The 27962-nt window shown below is 26.8% G+C and overlaps 1 protein-coding gene and 2 long non-coding RNA genes across 7 annotated transcripts in view; 1 reads left to right on the top strand and 2 right to left on the bottom strand.

The window, feature by feature from the left end:
* Positions 1 to 5754: 5754 nt before the first annotated feature.
* Positions 5755 to 6754, top strand: LOC135931959 (uncharacterized). 3 transcript variants are annotated; one of them, XR_010573225.1, is made up of 4 exons: positions 5766 to 5809; positions 5861 to 5930; positions 6314 to 6528; positions 6597 to 6754. It is a non-coding gene; the product is annotated as an uncharacterized LOC135931959 (long non-coding RNA). The 3 variants fall into 3 exon arrangements; XR_010573224.1 differs by having other exon boundaries at positions 5755 to 5930; XR_010573226.1 differs by lacking the exon at positions 5766 to 5809 and adding an exon at positions 5810 to 5824 and having other exon boundaries at positions 5896 to 6528.
* Positions 6755 to 7251: 497 nt separating this feature from the next.
* Positions 7252 to 7666, bottom strand: LOC135922696 (uncharacterized). The gene is made up of 3 exons (XR_010571004.1): positions 7620 to 7666; positions 7444 to 7575; positions 7252 to 7399 (listed from the first exon to the last, which is right to left on the bottom strand). It is a non-coding gene; the product is annotated as an uncharacterized LOC135922696 (long non-coding RNA).
* Positions 7667 to 13392: 5726 nt separating this feature from the next.
* Positions 13393 to 27962, bottom strand: part of LOC135922567 (polypeptide N-acetylgalactosaminyltransferase-like 6) — a 77496-nt gene continuing 62926 nt past the window's right edge. For all 3 annotated transcript variants that reach the window (XM_065456968.1, XM_065456969.1, XM_065456970.1), the window contains 3 exons: positions 19285 to 19389; positions 15106 to 15249; positions 13393 to 14687 (listed from right to left, as the gene is read on the bottom strand). In XM_065456968.1, the coding sequence (XP_065313040.1) occupies positions 14532 to 14687; positions 15106 to 15249; positions 19285 to 19389 (405 nt within the window). In that variant the 3' untranslated portion in view covers positions 13393 to 14531. The remainder of the gene's footprint in view (positions 14688 to 15105; positions 15250 to 19284; positions 19390 to 27962) is intronic.

Raw genomic sequence — 27962 nt, 5'->3', positions numbered from 1 at the left:
TTCTAAAAGTATAATAAAATGAAACGTATATCAATAAAATTGTGTCAATGTGTTATTTTAATTAAAATTAGTGGCTCAATTTTAGCCGATATGGCTAACTCAATATATTAGCCAGAAAATTTTGCTCATGGAGATACAAGTTTTATATTATTCGAGAAATCTCTAGGCTTGAACAATATTTTTTGGCAAAAATATTGAGTTAGCTGTTTATAAAAATCAGCTCAAGTCGAGCCGTTTAACAACACTAATTAAAATAATTAATAATTCTAGGACTTTTATATTATAAGAAAAACCAATATGATTTTTAAGATAAACCCGGCCGAAGGCCGGGCAAAAGGGGGCCTGGGGGGCGAAGCCCCCAGGCTTTTATATATGGACCCCCTCTAAGGAAAATTTTTAGCTACGCCACTGCCAGCAAGCATACCCAACAGGCCGACCCAGTAAGCGAACCCAGCATGCCGACCCAGCAGACCCAGTAAGCCAACCCAGTAAGCGAACCCAGCAAGCCAACTATATTTAATATTTGTAAAAAATACATATATTTAATCTATATAATTTTACTAATATTTCTTCAAAATTTTATTTTTTATTTTTGCATACTAGGATTAGCATCTTTAGTTTGTTCTATAGCTTCATCTATTTGTGATACATCATCCTTTTTATCACCATCATCTCTCAAAGAATCTGGCTTTATAAAATATGGTAAATCATTATTACTCTCAAAATGATTTTCGTTTATATCATAATTTTCAGATGTATCAGCCTTTATTTTTTCAATTTCCAGTCCATTTCCAATATTGGTACTTCAATATCAATTTCAGCAGATAATTCAACTTCAATATTTTCAATTTTCGTATCTTCTTGTAAGTCCATAATAATGTTTGATCGTTGGAAAATTTTAGAAGTTTTATAGGCGGGTTAAAAAAATATAAAAAATATATGGATAGGTGAAATTTATTATATTAATTAACCTAGTGTTAATATGAAGATTAATATTTTTATTATAAATAAATAGATGGCGTTAAATAATTGAATGTAAATTGTTGCTATATTTATTATCAAGAGCTTTGATTAGTAAAATTTGTTAAAATATTAACTGTATCCCTAACTGTCATATATGTCTGTAAAAGTGAAATTTTACCTAGTATTTTTTAACTAATTCTTTATAATAGAAGAATATCAACTATATGTCTACTTACTTTTTATAAATAAATTTCTGATACTTGTTTGGAATAAATTATTACCATGCTTTTATATTATGTATATACAAGTAATTTATTATATTATATATAAACTAATAAAAATATATTTCATAATTGTTCAAGTCTTATTTTTATTATTAAAATTAACCTTCTATCTTGTAAAAATATTTAATGACTATATATTGACTAGGGTAACCCGGCCAAAGGCCGGCCAAAAGCAGGCCAAAGACCCGTCCAAAATGAAGTCTGGGGGTAAAACCACCAGTAATTTTTCAATTCCCCCTCCCCCCCTTAGGAAAATACTGGCTACGCCTATGCATTGTAAGAATAAACTATAAGTGTTTTTTCTCCACTATGTTTAGCAATAATCTCTCTAGACATTTCAATTTAAATAGGTTGATAAAAACCTAAGTATATTTCAACTAAAAATTATATTAATTAAAAGGTAATCCAAAATATTCATTAAAGGCTACTAAGGTCAATAAATATTGTAAATATCAATCATTTTATGATAAATAAATAAATATTTATTTTTTTACTAACACCCTTGTCTAAATCTCTAAGCATAGAGCAACTTTTTCTAATTTATCCTTTGTTAAATTTAATATTAAATACATTTTTAGATTTTAAGTACCTAAAAATCAGGATATTTATATCAATTTGGTTTAAAATTTGTAACCAGATCATACTTTTTGTAACTTAATTATTATAAATTCGTAATGTATATTCTCTTATCTCATTAAATTTAATAAATCATTGGTCTAAAAAACATTTATATCAGTGCTTATATAAAACATTTGGATGAAACTTTACTCGAATAGATCAAAAAAAATGGAAATTTTAAATTTAATAAATACTTCAATATCTCGCGGTGAATCTAACAAAAATGGCTCATTCGCAACAAACATCATTAGATTTAGTTGGATTTTTTGATTTAAAGCGTCAAAATATTATTGATAATGATGAATTTAATGAAATTTTTATTAAATCCAATAACACCATATTATCTTTATATGACGATTTTTCAAATTTAAAATACTCTTTATTAAATATAATGTTGTTATTACATCAATCAGTGACGTCGCTAGAGGGGAAAATAAATATAAATTTTACCATTTTCAGAATATAAATATCGAGCACACAAGGACATTTGCTCTATGCCAGATATATCAGTTGATTCATCTGCCAAGACTGAAAAGAATGGAGACTTGTTAATATTGGCAACTACCTTTCTTAATATTAAATCATTACACACATCAATTATTTTGTTTTGAATGGTGGGGCTTAAATACGTACCATTTTTCGGTGCATTTAACAAGTTAATCCTGAGCTCATCATCTCCAATTGCTCGGTTTCTGAGAATAGTTCTAAAGTTCCCATCATTTTCATTTGTATCATCCTTAAATATACAACCTGAATCTCGATGACCTCTTAATGCCATACATTGATTTCCACATGTAATTATTTCATCTATTATAGGAGATAATTTTCGTCTATTTTCATTTGTTATTTTCTTTTTACCTTGGTCTTTATAAAAAATAAATAATTATAAGGCCATAAAATATGAAACCCAAAAGGTTGGCCAATTAAACTGGTACCTTTGTGGGTCTCTTATAATAATTTTAAATAATTTACCTATTATATGAATGATAGAATCTCTATCATTATCATTAATTGCTCTAAGAGATGATATAATATTTTGTGTATTTTTATGCTATAAATTGTTTTGATGATTTTCAAAATTTTCTCATGCATCTTTCCAACGTCTATATGGGCGATTCACAAGTCGCTTTAATTTTTGTTCACCTTTACCAGCATATTTTAGTTCAAATAGAACACATTATTTACAATAAGCCCCATTTTGTGAAGGTGAGTAAGCCAACCAAGGCCAAGTGGTAGACCAATTAAATTGAAATTTTAATTTCCTTCTAGAAAAATCTCTTAGAAATTTATAATTATTGGGTGGCCTATATATACTCTCTAGTATATATATGTCAAATGGTAAAGTACCTAAATAAACTATTTACATATTTTTAAAATATAAATTTTACTATCCATATTTTGAACTCTTGACTGTATAAGATTTACTTCAGATCTTTCATCAACAACATTAACTTAAAAAAATGCAAATTACATAATGATATTAAAATATAATACCTATTGGGAGGGACTACCTGGATGATAGGATTACTTTTCTCATTCTCTAGCACAATCTCTAATATTTGATCATCTTTTTGAGAATCAATAACAACTAATAATAATAATTATGTTAATATTCAAATAGTTCTTACTTCAAAGTCTCTTATATTTAGAGAATTATTATCTCCCAGCAACATTACTTAAAAAAGATATATAAATTCATTATAAATATAAAATATACGTTCATCAATCCTTGTTAAATTTATTCTAATTTCCTTCTTTTTTGATATATTTTCATGATTGTTACATAATATTTCTGATACCCTATTTTCACTTGAAATTGAATCAATTTTATTGCGATGATGATCTTGATAGGAAATTAATGTTTATTATAATAAATATAGAGTTACCTTTTTCATTTACATTCTTTAAAAGATATTTTCTGATGTCCATATCAATCTTAAAACAAATATAATGCTTGTTGCTTGGTCAAAAAATTGCAAAATATATTTTAAATAAATTGGAAGGAAATTTAAAAAAAATGGGAATATGGTTATGTTAATTTTTTATTAAATTTATAAATTAATTTTATTAATTATCTAGCTTCCATCATGTTATCTAAGAGGAAGCTCTAACCACCATATAGTTTTATGATTTGGATTGGTAGTTTATATTCTCTTCTTCGAGAATTATAGATTTGGTAAGGTCTATGAATTTTTTCTTAATAGTCCATTCTTAAAACATTGTCTAAAATGGTAATAGGGAGTTATATTAGTTTCATGACCTTTTGTCAATGTAAGATGCTAAGAATTATAATATATTATGTAGTTTTCACAAACTATTATCAATTGAGGCATATATGAATTAATTAACCTTTTATTATTATTTATTATTCTTTAGACGCAAAATAATTTCACATTGAAAATATTTTATACTGTAATAAATAGATTTTCTATTAAAAAATATTTTTTTTATATGCTAGTTTATTTTGTATGCAAAATATAAAAAATGACAGTCAGATTAATTATTTAGGGTTAGTAAATTTTAAAAAAGTAATATTAATATAAAACCCGGCCGAAGGCCGTGCAAAAGCGGACCTAAGGCCCGCAAATTGGAAGGTATGGGGGCTTCGCCCCCCATAATAATTTTTTAGTTAAGCCCTCTGAGATTGTAAAGGCTAGCGACGCCCCTGTCAAGTGCTCCTGTAGAGCGTTTATTCAGTCTAGGAAAGCTCATCTTTGGAGAGAAACGAGCGCGTCTCCCAGATAAACATTTTGAAATCCAATTGTCGTTAAAAGCAAATAAACATTTATTAAACTCAAATTTTTATGAAAAATAAATATGTTTTTTTTTTCAATGCAAATATATAGGATATTTTTATTCGATGTAAATATAAATATTCTATTTTCCGATATTTTTTTCGATTTACTTATTTTTTTATACAAATAAATTGTATATTATTTTTAAACAAATGATTCTAATTTGTATATCATAATTTATTTATATTAAATAAATTCAGTAAATAAAGATGTTATATGAATGATGTATATAGTAACTTATAACGTAACTAGTTACTTTTGAAAAAACTGTAACAACTAGTTACATTTAGTAACTGTAACTAGTTATATTTTTGCCAATGTAACTAGTAACTGTAACTAGTTATGTTTCAAAAGTAACTTTAACAACACTATGCCAAATGTATAGTAATTTACGAAACAAATATTAAGAAAATTTGTTTGGGATCGGGCTGGATATAGTTTTTTTTCTGGCCGTGTTAGAAAAATTAGGCCCCATGCAGATCACTAGTAGACATTGTGTCATATTCAACACATAAGTTAGCTATTTTTTTTAATGAATATAATTGTAAAAATATTTATAACTTTGTTTAGCTAATTATATATATTAAATGAATATCAATGGGAAATTAATATTGTAATAAACATATTAATTATATAATATCATACATTAATCTAATGAATTAGAATAAAATTTGACTTTCATTTTTCCTTCCATTGGAATAAATGAATGATATATATTTTTGGGTCCCGGGAATTCGTTTGGCCTTTAAAAATATATTTTTGAGATTGGTTTCCATTCTTAAATATTCAACGTTGCTGACAAATATGTAATTAATCCCCGGATTAGTTCTCGCATAATTATATAAATTCATAGGAGTTAGTATATGATTTTTATAAGGACGTTGTAGGCTTGCTCTAGTCGCCCCTCAGTAATTTCCCCTAAACTATTCAAGGAGTTTTGCCATGTCCAGTTGCAAAAAAATGCCATTCTGCCTTGATCCCAAAATCATTATAATGGTTGCATAGTTTTACAAAGTTTTTGTTTTTATACTGGGTAATAGTGCGCACAAATTGAACGTTTGCGCTTGCAGTACGTTTTTTAACGTAACTCATCTGTGTTTAAATTGAAAGCAGTACGTTTTTTCTTTATTTTAAAATTGAAAACAGCCGGTAGAAAAATTTCAAGTGATAAAATTATATTTTAATCATATTTATTTACAGATTCTATGAACATTATATCTCAATATTGATAGTAGATTCCTTCACATGGATTTACAAAAAGCAAAGTTGAGTTAGTAAACAAATTCAATATAGACCATAAACTTAAAATTTACCAATACCCCTCCCTATAATATACATCTTACTTAATCGGGTACGGGCTTTTCTCTCTCTTCTTATCTCCCGTAGGCGTTTAAGCAAGTGGTTTCGCCTCTTGCGCGCACAGGTAACTGCAGCCTGCCCAAAAATTGTGGATGGGCTCATCTCATAGGTTACCCCCAAATTTCTTAACCCAATTAGATGGGATGAGATAGTCCAAGCATAGCTCTGCTGTTTCATATAGCGATAAAGGGCAATTGCGCTTATTATGACGTAAAATTGAAAACATTTTTATTAAACAATATGGAATTTTTTAATTTACAAGATAAGCAACTAATTGCTTTATATTTACTAAAGAGAAGGAAATCTACAAAGAGAAGAAGGAAGACCTCAAAAATATTTATGGAGAGAAATTTATTTTCAGAGTATATTACTATAAAAGCAGATCTTACTCCATCCCAATTTTTCAATTATACAAGGATGAGGAGAACGACTTTCTCCTACATTCTATATGTATTTTACAAACATTATCATATCCTTGGAGGGCTTACCTGATGATGTTGATCAGATAGGTATTTAAAAAATATTTAATATAAATGGATAAATCTATATTTTGTTATTTTAAAAAATATATTTACAGATATCACGAACTTGAATGTAAGACCTATGTCTGTTATTAGGGACAATAATGCATCATCTAATGAAGCAAGGAATATCAGAAATTCATTCAAAATTTTTTTAAATTCATAAATGATTTTATATTATTATTTATTTTATCTTAATATATTTTTATTTATAATCTACATATATTAATAAAAATGCTTAATAAATTTTGAATAATAATTTTTCTATTATAATCACATAAGGTGATGTCAAAAAATTAGCTCAATAAAACATAGTAAATATTTTCTATATAAATAGTCAATATCTTAAAAAATCATACACTATTATTCTTTTTACATTAATTTCTAGATAATATTGCCTAAACTATGGTTAAAAAAAATTGCAAAGGGCTTGTGATAAACATTGGCATATATTCCTAGAAAGGCATCAAGATCTCTAATTATTGTTTCAAAATTTATAATATATATACTTACTAATCTTAAATTTACAATTCTCCCAACCATGATATCCCTGATATTTTTATTTATTAGATTTTCATAAATGTTAATTCAATCACATTCTTTCATAATTTGATATCCTATTTTATTAAAAAACTATATATTTTAATAAAAATGCCAAATGATAGTTAGCTCATTTATATATTTTTTTGAAAAATGGACACTATTAATATTGAATACTACTTTGTTTTATATATAAATATATATATTTACAATAATATTACAAAAATATAAATATTTTTAATAAAAATCCTTGAAGTTCTTCATCTTCTTCTTTATGCATGACACAGTTGTATCATGCTGAGGAAATTCAACTTCCATGCTATTAAAAATATAATTTCTTTAATCTTATATATATATTTATACCTTTGGCTAATGGATGATAAACCATTTAGCACTAATGTAGAATTTTTATGGTCTGGATGCTGCTGATTCCAGATCATTTCTTGACTCTCTAATAAGGCACAGAATTTTTTTGTCACTATGTCGTCCCACACTCTAAATAACATAATAATTATATAAATGTAAAATAATTAACTTACAATTTCGCATTTGTTTCCATTTTAAAATTTAAAAAAGTTTATTAAATATTTTTAATATATTACAATATGTATAATTATATAAAATCACTAAATAAAATTAAAAATATATATTGGCGCGAAATAAAAACGCATAAAAAAATCAAACTAGTTTGCTTTTTTTTTAACGCTTGCCGTAAAAAAATCCAATTTGCACAACACCATTTAAAATGCATTATTTGCTTTTAAAACGGAGTGTTGAACTCAATTTGTGCGCACTATAACAGCTCCATCAGAAAAATAAAAAATTATTGAAATCGTATCAAATCTTTCTTTCATGAATACAATTAATTTTATTTGAAATAAATAAAAGGAACAAGTATTGTATTTTAGACTATAAGTAACTTAAAGATGATATCGCTTTCACGGTAATAAATCTGTTGCCTGATTATTAGTTCAATGAAATCTTTGAGCGTTATCTTGAACTACAAAAGCGTAGTTCTCTGCAAAATCGGATGTTATTAGATATTCCCCATCCTTCAAATTCGATTTAATGACTTAAAAAATGAAGATTGTTCCGAAGAAATAAATGCATGAGGAATTAAAATATTTAATTTTTCAATCAAATACCCCACAAATTCGTTGACGGACTTTGTTAAAGTTTCGAGTGTAGTACGGTCAGCTGCCAACCATTGTTTAAATGTTATATATTCAATGGCATTATTATCAAACAATAAATGTAGTCTTTCTATAAGTTCCAAAGTGCCTGGAAACATTTACAATTTCCTAAAGTAACAGCAAGGCTGGGTTGGATTGCATAGACTTTGTGAAATGTATTGTTTATAATCTTTTAAGGGAGGAAATGAATAGTTATGCTGGTTAGCTAACTGATATAATTTACCAGCAATTATATTTAAAATTAGGATATTATATGTGTTCAGACCACCTGTTAAAATACAGTTTTTTGGTCTCATAATAGCAAACTTTAAAACCTATCTTTATATTACTGCTTATTTCTTTAAAATTGGTAATTAATTCTTTTATATTACATATAACTAATACCTCTTTTACACTTGGTTCTTTTTTCCATTAACTTTCATTGATATAAAATTATTCATACCTGGTATAAGTATGCTGTTTTCGTCAGAATTATAAAATTCTATTACTTTATTTGCAACGTCATCCAGAATTGTTTTATGATATTTGGATTATACAGAACACTCTTTTCTTCAACTAATTGTTTAGCTCTCCGGGCCATAATATTTGCGGTTGAAAATTCCTTCCAATTTTATCAAGCGTTCAAGATTTTGATAAATTGTTAAATTTGTAATTTCATTGCGAAAATTTGCAAATTTTTATTTCAGTTGATTTATGATTTCGGCTTCATCTTTTTTTGCTTGATCCTCTAGATTTATTTTAAAAACATTTTTAATTTTTCCCTGAATTTTCAAAAATCTATTTACAGGATATTTTTTTAACCTTTTCTTTTTAATAGCTGTCTCTCCAATGATACATTGTGTCTCTCCTAAAAATGGCAAAATTTCATTTAAAGTTGAAGTATTAAAATCTGTATAAGATTCGGGATTATTGCATGTTTTACGAGGTTCAGAACGCTAAATGTTTCATTATTAGATGAGGTAGAAGATAAGTTACAAATAAAAGGTAATGTGATAGGGATCGTAGAAGTAAAAGGTAAGATGGGATTTGTTAAATATTTTTTAAATTTTTTCCGGCAAGAAATACAAATATTTTGATTAATTGATAAGAAAGAATACACTTGTATCATCTACTGTAAAACACCTCGAAGATCGTAAAGTATTGAAGAGATTTTATTTGAAAGGAGTTACAGCACTCTACTGGAATTGAAATAACTTTTGTAGACATTCAAATTCTTTTGGTAAGAAATAAAAGATGCTTATTAATTTTATATATTTTTTAAATTAATAAATTGAATAATGAATACGTTAATTTAATTTCTTAGAGAAATGGCTATGTAAAAATAATCAATAAAAATAACGGCTGTTGCTGTTGTAATTAATTTTGAATATTAACTTTATGCCAAATATAATTATTTTGTTTGACAATTATAAGTAGAATAAAATAATCTTTAAAATGAAAATATATTGCTGACGATCACAAAGATAATTAATTATCCGGCAATGAAAAATAAACTACTTCATCCACTCACAGAGTTGCCAGGTCAAAATTCTCGAATTTAAGAATAAATTTTTTTGACAAAATAGATCTTTAGGTGGGGTGAATAGATTATTGAGCTCACTTTTTATTTTACTTTTTACAAAATCTTATTAATTATTCCTTATAATGCTTCCAAATTAAGGCGTTATATTTAAAATAAGACAATACAATTTGGTAAATGTTTTGCTTTTTTAATATTTAAAAAAACGCAAAATAATCAGATTAGGATTTTAGTTTTGCTATTCACATATTGCCCACTTTTTTTAAAAAAATAATTACTCTATATTTGGTATAATTTAAGCCATACTACTTATATTTAAAGTGTAATAAATATTGGCCCAATACTCGTCCCATCTAAGATTTTGTACAAACATTAAGAAATATAATGTCTATCTGTAAAAAAAATTTGAAAGAAAAAAAGAGTAATTCTTAGTTTATAGCCATTTCCGGTTTTTGTTATTAGACTTATTTTTAATAAAATAAATTTTTTATCATATTAAGGGGCTAATCTAGAGTTATTTAATAAGAATTAAATGATGTCTTTAGCTTAATTGCCTTATGAGATATTTAAATTAAGTAGGGTATTTTGGAATTTCCGCGTTTCTAAAGGCCATATCTCATGAAGTAAGCTGAGTTGAGAAATTAAAATTTTATATTCTTACTATTTAGTGTATATACTATCATCATACAAAATTTAAAAAAAATCGAAGAGAGTCGGGTTAAATCTTCAGTTGATTTGATATGGAATACAACATATATATATAAAAGGAAAGGCAAAATTTTTTTCCGAAAACAAACTTCCATTATTGCTTAAAAACAGGTGTAAACGTAAGCCAGAAACTAAAGACTCAAATTGGCGCCATTTTTTTCTTTCGATTTAAGATATTAACAATTTAAAAAATCTACATTCCGAAATTCGTAATTTTTCTCACCTTTATACTCAAGATTCTGATTCAAGAACTCTAAACTTGATTGAACATATATTTTATTAAGATTCATTAATGTTATATGGATGAATAAATAATTTTGTAATAAATTATAAATCATTGTAATAAATTGAATTTCTTTTAATGATTAAAATACCCGCTGAATATTATTTTCACTTACAAGATGAATAATTGTTTAAATATATCAAATATGTTAAGAAAACCCATTAAACCATGATCTACACGATACTTTATACAAAGATTCACCATTTTGTGAAAATATTTATATAATTTTCTAATCATTGTTATCGATTTTGAGAATAAAGCTGGCCGCGTCACAGACCGAATTTTTTTTTATAAATATAAAAAAAGTTTGGTAATGTCTTCTAAATTTTTTATAAAAATTGAAGCTGGTATTTTTTCTAAAAAATCGTTTTTAATTCTTATATATTAAATAAAATGGCCGGAAATTGTAAAAATTAAATTTTTTTATCTAAAAGTATAATCTTAATACGTAATCTGATATTTACACTTATGTAGTTTTTAAGATAAGTTTCAAAAGAAGGCAGATAATGGTAAAAATACATCATTTTTGGGACTTTGAACCCTAATATCTTCAAAAATATATATGATAGGGAGTTAAATTTTTGGCTATTTCTTAATTACAGACCTTTAATTGCTTACCAAATTATAAAAAAAATCGAAAGTGGTCGGCCGAATCGTGGATGAGTCATAAACCCCTAAGCCCTTATGAATTTTATATCTAATTTTTTTGATTAATTTTAAAAGGTTAGTGACGCGTTTGGATAAATTTGATATGATAAAACCATTTTATTATGTATTATTTATAGTATAATTTGTGTAAGTAATTAATAACGCTGTTTACTTGAAATTTTTTTAGAAAAGTTGTTTGCATTTATTTATCGATAAAAATTTTGATGGTAGCCCTTTATTCCTTCTAATCCACCTGCCCTTAAAGACTATAAAGCCATTAAAAGGAATGAGCACTATTATGGTTCTAATTCCGCTGTCAAGTCTCTATTGACAAGACAACGATTATCTAGAATAAAAAAACGTGTAATATAGCTATTACAAGGGCGCCAACAAACCTTTTTCAAAGAAACACGACATATATATCTTGGAAAAAGGGTTTTGTTTCTGGAAATATGGCCCGTTCTGTTACACATTTCGGAACGCGTTCCTAAAAAAATATATAATTATTTTCCCTATTTTATTAAACCTTTTAATGTAATATCAATTATTAAATCTAAATTAAAAATTCTCTAAAATATTATTCATTTCAATTTAGACAGTGGCATTAATATAAATTTGATTCACAAAACACTTCTCAACCTACTTTATATCAAAACTATCTGGTAAAATTTAAAACTTTATATATGTTTTAATTTTATAAGAGATTATTTCAGATTTGATGTTTATTTTAGATGTTTTTATAAACTTAAAAATACTTACTAATGAGTAATAGTATTGTTACTCGAAGGAATTAAAGAATATATATGAATGAACCATAATATTATATTTATAATTATTTATAAACAAATAAAAAAATTCATATTATCGCAACGTTCCTAGAATCACCTTTCACGAAATCATACCTTTCTATGATTTCGCCCAGGTTCTCTTCCTGGAACGTGTCCAGAACATTTCGTTTAATGTCTTTGGTTCCTAATGTTAATTTCATCATATTAATTGAGTGAAGTTCAAATTACTAGAAAAACACTTAGATTTCATCATTAAAATTGCACCCTTTGGGCCATAAAATTTCAATATGGATCTTAGTAAGATCAATTATCATTTTTCCATGGCCCAATCTATATATTATATTGGCAATATAACAATCATTTTATTCATATACTTTACATATTTATATTTTAAGAATGTAACAATATTGTATTATATCCACATACAAGCATAAAAAATTAACCTAATTAATTAAACTCGTTTAAACGAATTATTTTTGATCGAAAATAAAGAAAACAGAGGGAGTGTACATTTCAAAAAGTGTTAAATGCTGGCATGTCCATGAGTCTCGTATAATTGAGCCATTCAAAAGTCCATTTTTGGGTAGGAGCTAATATGGAACACTCATTCAGCACCACTTTACGTGTACCTAAATCAATATCTAAACATTTCCTGAACCCAAGATGTTGAAGCAAATAATGATCCTTAACAGCAAAATATAAAAATAAATTAATTTAAATCTTTTTTTTAAAACGACATTATATTCAATATAATAGCGAAATTTTTAGTAACATGGTGATTTTTTTCAAAAACATGGCGTCCTAGACTATTTTAAAAAACATTATTTTATTTAAAAAAGTTATACACCAACGAATAACATATAATAATTAACTGGAATGATGATCCATTCATTAAAATGTACTATGAAGTGTCGTTCAATATAAATAAGCTGGCGACATGCAATTTAGGTTCCGTATAATTTTTTATTACAAATGAAACTAATTTTAAAAAATGTTTTTATTAATGTAAATTGTTCATATGGGAATCAAAAATGGGGTGCTATCAGCTGATTTATATTAATATTTGATAGTTAATTTAAATGAATTTTCATCCTATTATCGTTCATTCATATCAACTATCAAGCTATACTAATTGATCTTGAAATTTTATTTTAATTATTCGTATATATTTATTTAGTATAAGTAACGAGGATAAATCAATATTACGTGTGCATCTCTATAAAACTGACAATTTTTTTTTTAGAAATTCAAGTTTATGCAAATTACGTGGAAGAAAAAAATGTTATAAAAAACAATTAACAATAATATATTAACAATTTTTTTTCCTTTATGATAGCGGGGGTAAAATGGAGCTGGGATCATTATAATATATTATTACTATTAAATTAAATTATAATAAATTTCATAGATGTTCTTGTTAAATCATGGTTTAAAATAAATCCTTTTCACTAATCTATCTAATTTTTATTTATTATATTTGAAGAAAAAAAATTAATCTTATTTTTTTATGATCACAGTTTCATCAAATTGTTGTTAAAATATTTAAAATATATTTTTCAAATTTTTCTAAAAGTTAACTATAACAGAATTTGCATTAAATAAAATTGCAATTTAAAAAAAACATCTCCCAAAATTTATTGATGAAAAATGAAAGGATTAATAAATAGAAAAACATATTTAAGGACCCCTTTCAAAAAATATCCCTAAGGAAAATTAAATAATTATCTAAAGTATTATCTTTAATATTTGTAACTTTAAGACTGCTTATTATAAATCGCCGAATAAAACTAAAACAACTCAATAATTTTAAACTTATTTAAAAAAATAAAAAAACATGGCCACGTATTGAGTCTTTCTTCCTTAATCGAATATTAAAATTTTCCCGCAAAATTCTTAACTCTCTCTGCGATTAATCAATTCCTTGTACGTGCCTTCTAAAGTTTAAGATATATAAATATCGCAGAACTGAATAATTTGAAAAAAATAAGAAATGTTTAAGGTGCAGTGTATATGGTAAGACATATAAATTGATAAAGCGTGAATGCCTTTTATAATGGCGTGCTATTTTTTTTAACGTGTTGCGTGAAATTATAAAGATTTATCTGTGAGAGAAGGGGGGAGGGTGTTTTTATTGTAAAAATAGAATATTTGTTTTAGTTAATTAAGTGAACTAAAATAATCACATAAATAGTTTTCGAATTAAGGAAAATATCTGGTACTTATTTAGATTTGGCTGTTTATTTTTATAGTTTGATTAGATTGATGTCACTATCGATTTTTTATATATTTTTTATAATGGATTTATATTTCTTTCATGCTAAGTTTGCAATGATAGTGGAGTTGTAAGTGGAGAAGGCCCATTGCTGTGAGTCAAGATGGGATTGACAGACGTCTACGTATATGTCCTTAGTGTCTTTGTCGAAATCGAGGCACATTTTAGTCGTTTGATGGTAGACGCGATTGATGCCCTATTTATAATGTGATGATAAAAAGTGACGATTAAAATGCATGTAATGAAAATTCGCAATAGAACATGAGTCTATGGCTTAAAATAGGAAAAAAACAAGTCTTTAGCATCGAAATGAGGAGGAATTATTCAAAAGGCACCGCCCCACCCCCTTAAAAACAAACTTCACTCCTAACCTACTGAAAATATTATCGAGACTAATGCTTCTATCTCATTCATAAGAGACGACAAAAATCTAAAAATATTTAGAGAATTCCAATGGATTTAAAAAATTTATAACCCGAAATATAATAAGACAGAGGTATGTTTTCAATGACTTTGGAAAAGAAATTTCCAAAACAAGCAATGTTTTGACTATATTCATTTTGAAAGAACGTAATAACAAATATATTAATTATATAGTTATAAAATATATTAACCGGGTAATATCTCCACCATTGATTTCCTTTCATCCCGTGACAGGGGTAAAGGGCGACCTTGGTCTTGGGCAATGAAAACGCTACGTCCAAGCAGAGTTCCTTGGATTTGAGCTTAATATCTCTACGCCATCGCCATATAAATATCTAAGAGAATGGATTTTATTAGATTTTCTTATTTCTAAGGAAAAAAAAATTCCCGAAAAGAAGTTTTTTTAAAAGGGAAATCGCATTAATATTTGTGTTATCAAATTAGAATAAATTAAATCAATCAAATGTGTCTTCTATTTTTTTTTTTGCAGGTTTGAAAGAAGATAACAATTTAATCTATTTTTTAGTAATCATTTTAATATTTTTCCATTAACAGTGCTATTTTGTTTATGAAAATTATTTCATATAAAATATTAATCCGGCGAATTTTACAATATTTCCATTTAAATCTCCGGAGAATATTTATTTGTTGGTGTTGATTAGTTTTTTAAAAATACTTAAAATATATTTTATTTACGAGAAAGTTGGGCATGGTGATATTTTGCTTAATTTAATTGTCATTATAAATCATAAGTAAACTACCCATGCTACATGGAAAACATAACGTTTTAATCTGTTTCATACTTTTTTAGATAAGAATTTATTTGTGGCATAATAGAATATAAAATACTATTACGGGTAACTCGAGGTCGGTAAATAATACTATAAAAATCAAAGCAGATATCGGACAGATGGGAGAGGTGTAATATGGCCATACAGCCGTGATAAAAGATATGCAAAGAAGCGGAAATAATTGTATATATTAGCTTTAATGGTTTTTCTTCCGGCAAAAGCTTTAACATATTATAAATTTAAATCATCTATGAAAGGACTTTTTTTAAATCCGAAAAATTAGATTTTATCGGAAAATGTTCAAGCAGATATAATAGTGAATTTCAAACAATTTTGCTAGAAACTTTTGTTTTAATTAATGTCTCAAAGTTTTATGGTAAATTTTGTCTCTAATCATAGGGTAAAAGTATTCTTTAAATGCTAGAATATATTTTCCGGGGCAAGATCAGATTTTTCGAATTTAAAAAAAGTTGGAAAAGCTTGAAAATAAGGATATTGCCGAGGAGAAAAAAACACATTACATACATATTATTAAAGCGCATATTTTTGTGAAAGCGTGATAAAAATCGTGAAGAAATTAAAAAATTTTTTTTAAAAAACCGCCAAATAATTCCACCATTGATTACCCATCCCCCCGTGGCAATTTCTAATATCGACGGAGGGAAAAGTCAAGGAGTTAGCATCTAAACAAGAGTGACTGCCGTAGACGTGAATGTCCTGCTTATAACTCCAAACGAAAGCCTATTTAAGATGTGTCAGTGAAAGCGATTATAAGTTATATTTACATATTATAAAAATTTATGGGCGGCTTGAAGCATAATGGGGGTACTAGTGTTATTAATTAGCTTGATCGAGCCATATACCCGACTGATTAAAGCTAAGGCCATATATAATCACTGAAAAATTAAAACCAAAACAAATATAATTATACATGGTATTTTATTTCATATACCAAAGACCTGCAGACCCGGCCCGAATACATGGGAAGGCCGTATTTTAATTTTTTTAAAATATCCGGACCGGGCCTAGAAATTTAAAAATACTTGGGCCGTTAATTTAAATCACCATTATTATCTATAAAAATAAATATAATATAATTTAAAAAAATAGGGGCCGGGTCTTAATTTAAAAAAAAAATACGTGCTGGGCCATGCAAATGGCATTCTGCAGGTGCAGGTTATACTTTAATACTTGAAAATAAAAATATTATTCGGCATTAGCAAACAACTAAATTTTTAAATGTGCAAATTCTCTAAATATCCAAATCTTTGGCCTATTTGCCTCTATCTTTTAACATTATGTGCTCACACGGTCTGACATGGTTTTAGAAGGTTTAATAGTAAAGATCAACATCACGAATTGACTCCGGCTAATTAACAACACTAGATGGTGCTCCTTACTTTTAATTTTAATTCACTACAAAGCATAGCGACTTCTTTCTTACTGAGTCCAAAGTTGATATATTTTTCGTAAGCAATAATGGATCCCAACTGTTCCCAAATATAGTCAAAAGTTATTACAAATTTCATTTTGACTATTCACAGCATTGTAAGTTTACCAATTACAGATAAAGCATAATTATTAATTTTTATTAAAAAAATTTTTAAATATCGCGAAAGAGAAAAGGCTATTTATTACATTAAAAAAATTTTTTTGATTTATTTTAAAACTTTAAAATAAGCATATTTTTTTAAGAAAGTTGGTAAATTTATGATTGAAATGCGCAGCGACAAAATTAAATGAAGACTAAATTACCATATAATAAACCGACCTTGTGAATATAATCAACTTGCTACTTGCTCGAGACTATAAAGTCTCGAATGGTTGGGAAATGAGTGGCCATGCACGATCTGGACCGGGTCAAGATTATTGGAATAAAATACACGCTCAGAGTGATATCTTAAATATAAAGACAGCCAATGTGGGTCTGAGCAGGACGGAAACTCGAAGACCTTTAAAATCAGGTGGCCAATATTGGTGACCTTCACAACTATAAATTAAGAACTAATATTGGGAGGGAAGGTTTACAAAAAATCGTAAGGATCCAAAATTCTAAATCCTAAAGGGAAAATATTACAAGAAAGCCCAATCATCATTTTTTAATTACTAAAATGAGATAGTCATTTTAAAAATAATGATTAGATAATTCGTGAAATAAAAGCGAAAAAAAAGCAGTAAATGAACATACCAACGCCGAAGCCTTATTTTCAAATTTTCTAAAATATTTTTTCTGTTACTATTTTTTGTTTAAATCGACCATAAAGTAATTCAGAACTGATGATCTTTCTTTCCATTCAGATGTTTGGAGGAATTGACTTAAAATTTGACTGTATTATAAATATAGATATTGGAGATAGCTACGAATAACTTAAGGTATAGGCGCATCCAGGATTTTGCTAAGGGGGAGGTGGAAGCACTTTAGATGAATTTATTCCCCATGAAATTTATTAGCGATCTTTAGATCCACTTATTGTAGGCCCTTGGCTATATTAGATTTTTATAAAAATATTTTAGGTTTCATTTCTTTTTTTATTAAAATATTTTTTTTTTTAAATTTAAAATTATAATCGTTATTTTAAAAAGTTATTAACTTTTACTAATTCTCCTTTCAAATTCTTCCTTATAATGATACATTGTATATATTATTTTAGGGAGGGAGGTGTATGGGAAAAATCTTATTAACTTAAATAGATATTTACGAGAACAGGCAAATTTGCGATAAGGGGTGAAATTCACCCCCCCCCCATTGGCTACGTGCCTGACGTAAAGTATCAATACCTCCAAGATAAATCCTTATTCGACAATGATTTCAATAGCGTGGTTATTTCTTAAAATTTGAAGAGTGGTCAAAGAGAAAGGCTAACATGAACCTAACCTATAACGACCCGATTGAGATTTTAGCCAAAATAATATTATGCAAGCCACGATATTTGGCAAATAGAGGTCCAAACCTTGCTGCCATCTATGAGCAAAATCTCCAGCTTACATAATATTATTTTGGCTAAAATTTTAATCGAGCCGTTTTTATAAATAGACCCGCATCGGGCTTTTTAACAACAATAGCTGAAATGAGGGCCAACTGCACCCCATGTGTAATGAAGAACAATGAGAAAATGCAAATGTAGTTAATTTGATGGATAAAGGTGAAAATGATTGAGGTGCATTCAGAAGAAAATGAGCTGGAGCTTCTGAAAACAAACAGAAGAAGTTAGATTTATTAGTTATTCTTATTTCAAATATTTTTTAGAACCAACTGATCTAAATCAGGTATTACCAAAACTTAAAAAGACTGATACTAATAATGAATATGATTTTCTTTAAAGTTTTATAAATACTTTTCCATCTAATTTTATAAACATATTTGATGATAATTATTTCTTGTATATTTTTACATGTTGCATTTTTCAAATAAAATCAATATATATTTCAATTTTGTTTTCAAATAACTCAAATATTAGTTCTTTAAAATTTAACTGTCTCTTCAAAATTTTTGCCTCTCCCCCCAATGGGTGAAGCTAAAATTGGGTCTGATATATATTATAATAAAAATTTTCGAAGTGAGATTATAAAAAATCATACTTGTTCGGCTCGTATAGATGGATCATCTTTAGCACATGTATTAGCGATCAAAGAATTGCCGTCTTGATTAACCTCCAAGCACAGATTAGTTTGCAATGATCTCACCTAAAAGCAACGTATAAAAAAATCGTATTATAAATAAAGTAAAGTGTGACCATTAGCACCAATTCGTGATCATGAAAGAAAATGATTTCTCTTAATATGGATACTGAGTAAGAGGTTGTGGGGGGTAGTGTAGTGTCTTAGACAAGGATTGTTTGACGGACTGGTCATTTTTCAAGGACCGCAGCCCGGACCTGTATTTAAGTTTGTTTAGCATAATTTTTTTATTGTAATAATTATATATTCAACGCATTTTTTAACTTTTTTTTTATTAATTAAAGCGAGAAATGGCTAATAAAAAACATTTAAATGAAAATAACATAATATTGATATTAAGAATAATATTAGGATAAAGTTATTACTAATAGTCACAATTGAATTTCCACTTTCATCATATGCTTTGTCATATCATCATGTCTTCACAAATTGCATTATTTTCTTCTTTGATATAACGGTTTTAACATCTTTCTTCTTCCTTGAAGAACTATCTAAACACCGCCGATAAGTCATCATAATGGTGTAATTTAAACTAAACAATTTGTTTCAAGCAAATTTCTTTCTTTCTATCCGGTAGTAATCTAGGGCATATATTCGTTAAACTAAATCTGTCCTCCTCCGAACAAATATTATATATAATTTGGCATTTCCAAATTGAATTTGTTGCATACTGTGATCATAATTCTATTCTTACATTTAAATACTGCGCAATTTACATCTATAGATTGAATCAACTATCTTTCATGCATGAGCAATAAAATTAATAACATTATCATGTTCCCTCTATTCCTAGTGAGAGGTATGAACAATTTTACCGATCCAAATATGTTTATTAAGGCTTCCACAATTCCTTTTATTTTGCTTCTTCCTTATATTCCAACTTCTCTTGTTCTCTTAATCTGTCTAACCTACATAATTCTCAAATGTTTCGTTTTCTTTACTTGTTTCCTCTCTATGGATATACTCAGTGTCGCGGATGACTCCCTTCCACCTTTCTAGTCAACCAATGTTTCCTTGATTATCAAAAGTCTTTACATTAAGCCTTTTTTGAATCAGTTTGGTTGCTTGGACTGGTGGGTACTAACACCATTCTCAAATAGCCAATTGCTTCCTAGGGTCCTCTTCTTAATTAATCTTGTTTACTAACTACAGGCTTTCTTATGATATCTGTAGCAATTGTTTCTTGATACAATCAAAACCCGTTGATTGGTTCATAGTTTAGGTCGTTTATTTGTGTTAATTATATTTTCAAAATATAATAATTAATTAATTTTTAATCTTAAAAATTAAATGTTGTTTTTCAAAAAATTTCGAAATTATCCATATTTATTATATAAAAATCTTCAAATTTATATAAAAGTTTATAATATAAAATCGTAAAAAATTAATAATATTTGAAAATAGAAATAATTAGAAAACACAATGTTCTAACTATTTAAAAATCTGTTTGTAAAATTAAATATTTGTATATAATATATGTTGTATTCCATATCAAATCAACTGAAGATTCAACCCAACCCTCTTCGAATTTTTTAAAAATTTATATGTTGGTAGTATATACTCTAACAAAAATGTAAAATTTAACTTTTCAAATCGGCTTACTCCATGAGATATGGCCATCTTTAAAAACGCGAAACTTCCAAAATACACTATATTTAATTAAATATATCTAAAAAGTAATTAAGCTAAAGACATAATTTAAATTTTATTAAATAGCTCTAGAATATAGCCCTTTTTATTTTATTGAAAATAAGAATATTACCCAAAACCGGAAATGGTTAAAATAAAAATTGCTCCTTTTTTTCTTTCAAATTTTTTTACATATAGACATTTTACTTTTTAATATTTGTAAGGAGTTTTGCCATGTGCAGTTGCAAAAAATTGCCATTCTTCCTTGATCCCAAAATCATTTATTTTTTATTTTATACTAGGTAACAAGCTCCATCAGAAAAATAAAAAATTATTGAAATCTTACAAAATCTTTCTTTCAGGAATACAATTAATTTTATTTGAAATAAATACAAGGAACAAGTATTGTGTTTTAGGCAATCTGATATAACCATGTAACTTACATGTTTTATGATATCGCGGCGGTAATGAATCATAAATGGATGAAGTGTTGCATGATTATTATTCCAATGGAAACCCTGAGCTTGATCTTAACCAAAGAGTAGTTCTCTGCAAAATCGGATATTATTAGATATTCCCCATCCTTTAAATTTGATTTTAATGATTGCATGTGCAATTAAAATATTTAAATTTTCAATCAAATATTCCTCAAATTCGCTGGCGGACTTAATTATCGTCGGTGGTACGGTCTGCCGCCAACCATAGTTTAAAATTTATATAATCTATATATTTTTCTTAGGAACAATTTTCATTTTTTAAGTCATTAAAATCGAATTTGAAGGATGGGGAATATCTAATAACATCCGATTTTGCAGATAACTAGGCTTTTGTAGTTCAAGATCACGTTCAAGGTTTTCATTGAACTAATAATCAGGCAACACTTCATCCATTTATGATTTATTACCGCGAAGGCGATATAATCAAACATGTAAGTTACTTATATTGTCTAAAACACAATACTTGTTCCTTCTTGAAAGAAAGATTTGATAAGATTTCAATAATTTTTTATTTTTCTGATGGAGCATGTTGCCCAGTATAAAAATAAAAAAAATTTGTAAAACTCTGCAACCATTATAATGATTTTGGGATCAAGGAAGAATGACAATTTTTTGCAACTGCACATGGCAAAACTCCTTGCAATAGTTTAGGGAGAATAACTAAGAGGGGCGGCTAGAGCAAGCCTACAACGTCCTTATAAAAATCATATACTAACTCCTATGGATTTATATAATTATGCGAGAACTAATATCCCAGGGATTAATTACATATTTGTCAGCAACGTTGAATATTTAAGAATGGAAACCAATCTCAAAAATAGATTTTTAACGGCCAAACGAATTCCCGGGACACAAAAATATATATCATTCATTTATTTCAATGGAAGGAAAAATGAAAGTCAAATTTTATTCTAATTCATTAGATTATTTAATGTATGATATTATATAATTAAAATTAATATGTTTATTATAATATTAATTTCCCATGGATATTCATGTAATGTAAATAATTAGCTAAACAAAGTTATAAATAGTTTTACAATTATTTTCTTTCTAAAATAAAATACCTAAACTTATGTGTCAAATATGACACAATGTCTACTAGTGATCTGCATGGGGCCTAATTTTTCTAACATGGCCAGAAAGTTTTATAAAAAAATATTTCCGGCCCGATCCCAAACAAATTTATTTTATATTTGTTTCGTAAATTACTATACATTTGATATACTATAGAATTTAAGCCGTACTACTTATATTTAAAGTGTAATAACTATTGGCCCAGTACTCGACCCAATCTAGGATTGTGTACAAATATTAAGAAGTAAAATGTCTATAAAAAAAATTTGAAAGAAAAAAAAAGAGCAATTGTTATTTTAAAGCCATTTCCGATTTTTGGTAATAAACCTATTTTCAATAAAATAAATTTTATATCTTATTAAAGGGCTATTCTAGAGGTATTAAATAAAATTTAAATATCTTTAGCTTAATTACTTTTTGAGATATTTAAAATGAAATATAGTTTATTTTGGAATTTTCGCGTTTCTAAAGATGGCAATATCTCATGAAGTAAGCCGATTTGAAAAGTAAAATTTAAAAATTTTATTAGTTTATATACTACCAACATGTAAATTTTTAAAAAATTCGAAGAGGGTCGGGTTGAGAATCGACTTTTTTTGGTTGATATAATATGGAATACAACATATATATTATGTATTTCAAAATTATTTTACTTATTTTACTTATTAAGAAAGAAATATAAGTAATCAAAATGTAACGAAGATATATCCTAAAATACTACCAGATAGAAAGAAAGAAATTTGGCTTGAGACAAATTGTTTTAGTTTAAATCATATAATTATGGCAGTCTTGTTAACGCTCCTTTTTAAAAGTAGCGACTCCCGCCCTTCTCAAAAGGAGCGAACTCCCGCTCCCGCTACTACATATTAAAAGGAGCGCTCCCGCTCCAACTAATGGAGTGCCGCTCCATAACCGCTCCTTTGATTTTCATTTTTTTAGAAGGTACACGAAACAAAATCATATTTTTTTATCAAAACGTTTTATTTATATTATATGATATATCAAAATATTTATAATCTTTTATTAGCTTTTAAAAGTAATAAATTTTCTAAATTAGAATCTAACAAACAGCTTCTCCCCTAAGACCTGTTTTGCGATACTAAATAGGCGCTCCACAAGAGCACTAGAGGGAAGCGGGGTATTGTATTTAATATAAATATTTTTTAATTCATGGAAATGTTCAAAAATAGTAATTTTGCTATCATTATTTAAAAAATATCTATCCAATATATTATTTTCATGGTAATCGATTTCATGGATACAAGGTTCCCGTGAACTAGTTGTAGCTATTTTTCCGTCGGGTATTTGTTTCCTTAAAAAATTAATTAATCTGGCTTTTAGTTCCATATTTTTTGGATCTTATATCCATTCCCAATTTATATATCTATAAAATGAATATTAATATGACTTACAAGATTTTTCAAAAAATTTTCAATATAAAAGGAAAAACTGATGTTTAATGTTTCAAATGATTAGATGAAAAATCAATATAAAACTCGGCTCAACATTTAATAATGAATAAATTTAAATAAAATTTTATTTTCATTAAATTTTAATTAACAAATATTATTAATATTTAAAAAATAATATAATTTATATATTAAATTTAAAGGAGCGGAGGAGCGCTCCAGCCCTAAAAGGAGCTACTCCCGCTCCCGCTCCTCATTTTTAAAAAGGAGGGGCGCTCCAGCTTTTTTTGAAAAAATGTAGCGGCGCTCCGGAGCGCCGCTCCTTAACAAGACTGAATTATGGAGTTATAGGCGGTGTTTAGCTCTACAAGGAAGAAGAAAGATGTCAAAACCGTTGAATCAAAGAAATAATGCAATTTTTAATGGACTATTGATGATGATATCGTGACAAAGCTTATGATGAAAGTAAAAATACAATTATGGGAAATAGTGAAGGATAATAATATCCTAATATTAAATAGAAATATTAAGTTATTTCCATTTAAATGTTTATAAATGACCATTTTTTCGCTTTAATTAATTAAAAAAAGATTACTGCGTTGAATAATTAATTACCTACTAGTGATTATTAAGAATAAAAAAATGGGTGTTCACAAAATATTTTTATTTTTACTTTTCTAGAGGAGTTACTTTAAACTTTGTGAATTTGTCTTTTTTTAGTTGATTTTTTCCATATATTATGAAATTAGAAGTTTGTCAAAAAAGGATATTACTTTTAAATAAAATATTTATATTATTTATTATTAGATTATATATTTATATACAAAATACTTTTATATTTAATTAAATAAGACAAGAATTAAATTAGGTAAAAACAAAAGTATTTTTAAAATAACATAAAAAGACCGATTCAATGGTCTGAACCAGTTTTTTACTTAAGAACCGCAGACTTTCACTATTGAAGAGACAAGAAAAATGAAAGAGTTTTCTTGAGACATATTTTTGAGCCATATGGTAGTAATGAATCCTGATGCCGGCGCTTAGTATTGTTAATTGGTTGGTTGTGCAAAACCCAGACCCGGGGTTTAGGTTTAAAAATCGACTAAACCAGCTCTAAGCATAAATATCGAGCACAGACCCGTGGTTCAGACTCGGGGTTCAACTGAATAATGTTATTCCAAATAGTTCAAATCTAAATTATAGTATAGAAATAGCAAAATGCAATGGCATTTTCTAGGGTTATATAGTAAAGTCCTGCAAGCAACTCAGCTTAGGTTTAAAAAAATTTTAAACTGGACCACCTAGGGCTTAGAGTTACCAAAAAAAGGATTAAAATGAGTTATTATGCTGGTTAGCCGAGCGATTATTTCCAGCTATACAATCCTAGTTCGAAATTAGATAGGGGAGACTGGGGTTAGGTGAACCCCGGGGCTTGGCAAACCACTTAATCTCATTTTAAAATTAAATACACCAGAAGGTTAAAATAATATCATAATATAGTTTTTATTAGTTTCCATCTATAGAGGAAAAATCTTTTAAAATATTTAATTATTAAAAATTTTATTTAAGAAATAAAATTTTGATAAAATTTTCAAAAGATTTTTACATGTCAGAATTTTAATTTTTAATAAGATATATATTCATTTATATATAAATTAAATTTTATAGCAAAGTTTAAACACTCTTCTATAATTTGGGAAAGTTTTATGAGTATTTATTAAATCTAGATATTATTTCAATCATAATTTGTCAATTTAGAACTAGTGGGGCTTGCTAAACCATACACGTCAAATATGACAGTTGATAGAATAAACTTCAAAATCTTGAAAAGGCAATTTCGTCGCTGTTTTATGATTGGTATTTAGGATTTATGCTAAGAAATCATAATCTCTCCTAAAGATCCTTATTTTTTTTTGCCCAAAATGTTTATTAAATTAACCAAAATTAAGTTTCAATTTTTATATATAATTAGCTTCAATTTATAGGTATTATGATATTTTGAACGATAAAACAATAAAATTATTCTAAAGAATCATTATTAATAAATAAAAATGCATTTCAATTTATTATGGCCAAAAAAACCAATGGTTTAGGAAGCCCCTTGAAGTGGTTTGCCTCACCCCGCTATTGGGGCTTGTTAGACAAAATTTTCACTTTTACAAAAAATAAAAAAGAATTTAAAAAAAGAATTATTACAAAGGCACCTTTATATAGTGTAGTTTTAGTTATCTGATCATATATTATTTTTTATATTATCTAAAAAAATAGGTTCGACTAACCCCAGTCTTCCCTAAGAACTTTCTGGCCTGATTTGATTAATTTCATTGCTATTTTTTAAACATGTAGATTTTTTTCCTAATTTTAGACAAGTACACTTTTTAACAATAGTTCCTAAATTCAGCAAGATTGAGCTTGCATGGGTACACTTTTTAACAATAGTTCCTAAATTCAGCAAGATTGAGCTTGAATGGGATATTTAGAATACTTTTGAAACGTTTAAATTTATGGGGGGCGGGGGAGGTTATAAACAAGCTTCTTTTTATCCTGCCTATTCTGAAGTCAAAATATATAAAATCTTCAATTTACACTTTTTATATAGTTTGTGTAATTGCCATAATTGAGTAATGGCTAAATACAGGCTAACTCGGCTCAATCTTCAGGCGCTTGATGAAGAAAATCCGTTAAAACATTAAGGCCCAGAGTGATAGTTTTCGGATAAAAAACTTAATATAGCCGATTTTTTTAGCCGGCTAAAAAAATATTTGGTTTGAAGTAGTTTAAAATTAAAATTGTCATAAAATTAAAAAATAATTATAAGTTCTAATTTAAATTAAATTTTTTTAAAGAACAATAATGTTTTTCTCGACATTTTCTATCAAGTTTTTAAAAGTAAAATTACTTTTGTAAACAAAATATTTTTAACTGAATGGGTTTTATTTTTAATTTAATCTTCAACATGCTTCATTAAACCATCACAACACTGAAATATAATAATTAATATAACTTAAAAAAAAATTAAAAAAATTTATTTATAATAATTCATTTTTAAATATAAAGTGAAAATTAAATTTAATAAAAAAAAGATTTTCTATATAAAAATACATATTATTTATTTTTTTTAATATAATTAATAGTTGACGTAAAAAAAATAATTATAAACAACTTTAAAATATAAAAAAACACATGCTGATTGTTGAGGAAAATAAAGTCTAAAAAAATAATGTGTTCATAATTGTCGATATTAAAATAACACATTTACTTTTAAAAACTTGAAAGAAAATGTTGAGAAAAACATTATTATTTTTTTAAAAAATTTAACTTAAATTAAAACCTCCTATAATTATTATTTAATTTTAAACTTCTTCAGGCCAAATATATTTTTAGCCGGCTAAAAAATCAGCTAAACCAAGTTTTTAATCTAGCCGAAAACTATCACTCTGGCTTTTCGGGGTTATTTTTAAAAGATAGAGGCTCAAATTTGGAAGAAATTAATCTTAATGTTAACGGATTTTCTTTGGCAAGCGCCTGAAGATTGAACCGAGTTATGTATTTAGCAGTACGCAGGAATTTGGTCTGGGGGGGGGGAATAATAAAATTTTTTAAGAAATATTATTGTTTTTTAAAAATATCAAGCATAAATTTATTATAACTAATAACTTTTTCTGATACACAATTTTAAATTAATGTGAATTATAAAAAAATTATATGTATAAACCGTCGTCATATAAAAAACTATAAAATAAATGTGAATTAAAAAATATTAAACGGATATAACTGGCGGTATAAAACTATAAAATAAATGTGAATTATAAAATATAAAGTGAATATAACCACTATATGAATCACTTAAATGACCCAAAATAAAAATTTGAATTTTTTGAGCCTTTAAAATTTATATACATAAAAAATTTAAATGTTGGATATATAAATTAATATACAAAAAGTTTCTTAGGAATAATTGTATTTT

Source organism: Gordionus sp. m RMFG-2023, chromosome 1 (genome assembly GCF_954871325.1).
Source record: "Gordionus sp. m RMFG-2023 chromosome 1, tfGorSpeb1-WG-v2, whole genome shotgun sequence".
Lineage (NCBI taxonomy): Eukaryota > Metazoa > Nematomorpha > Gordioida > Chordodea > Parachordodidae > Gordionus > Gordionus sp. m RMFG-2023.
This window is presented reverse-complemented; position numbering and strand designations above follow the sequence as displayed.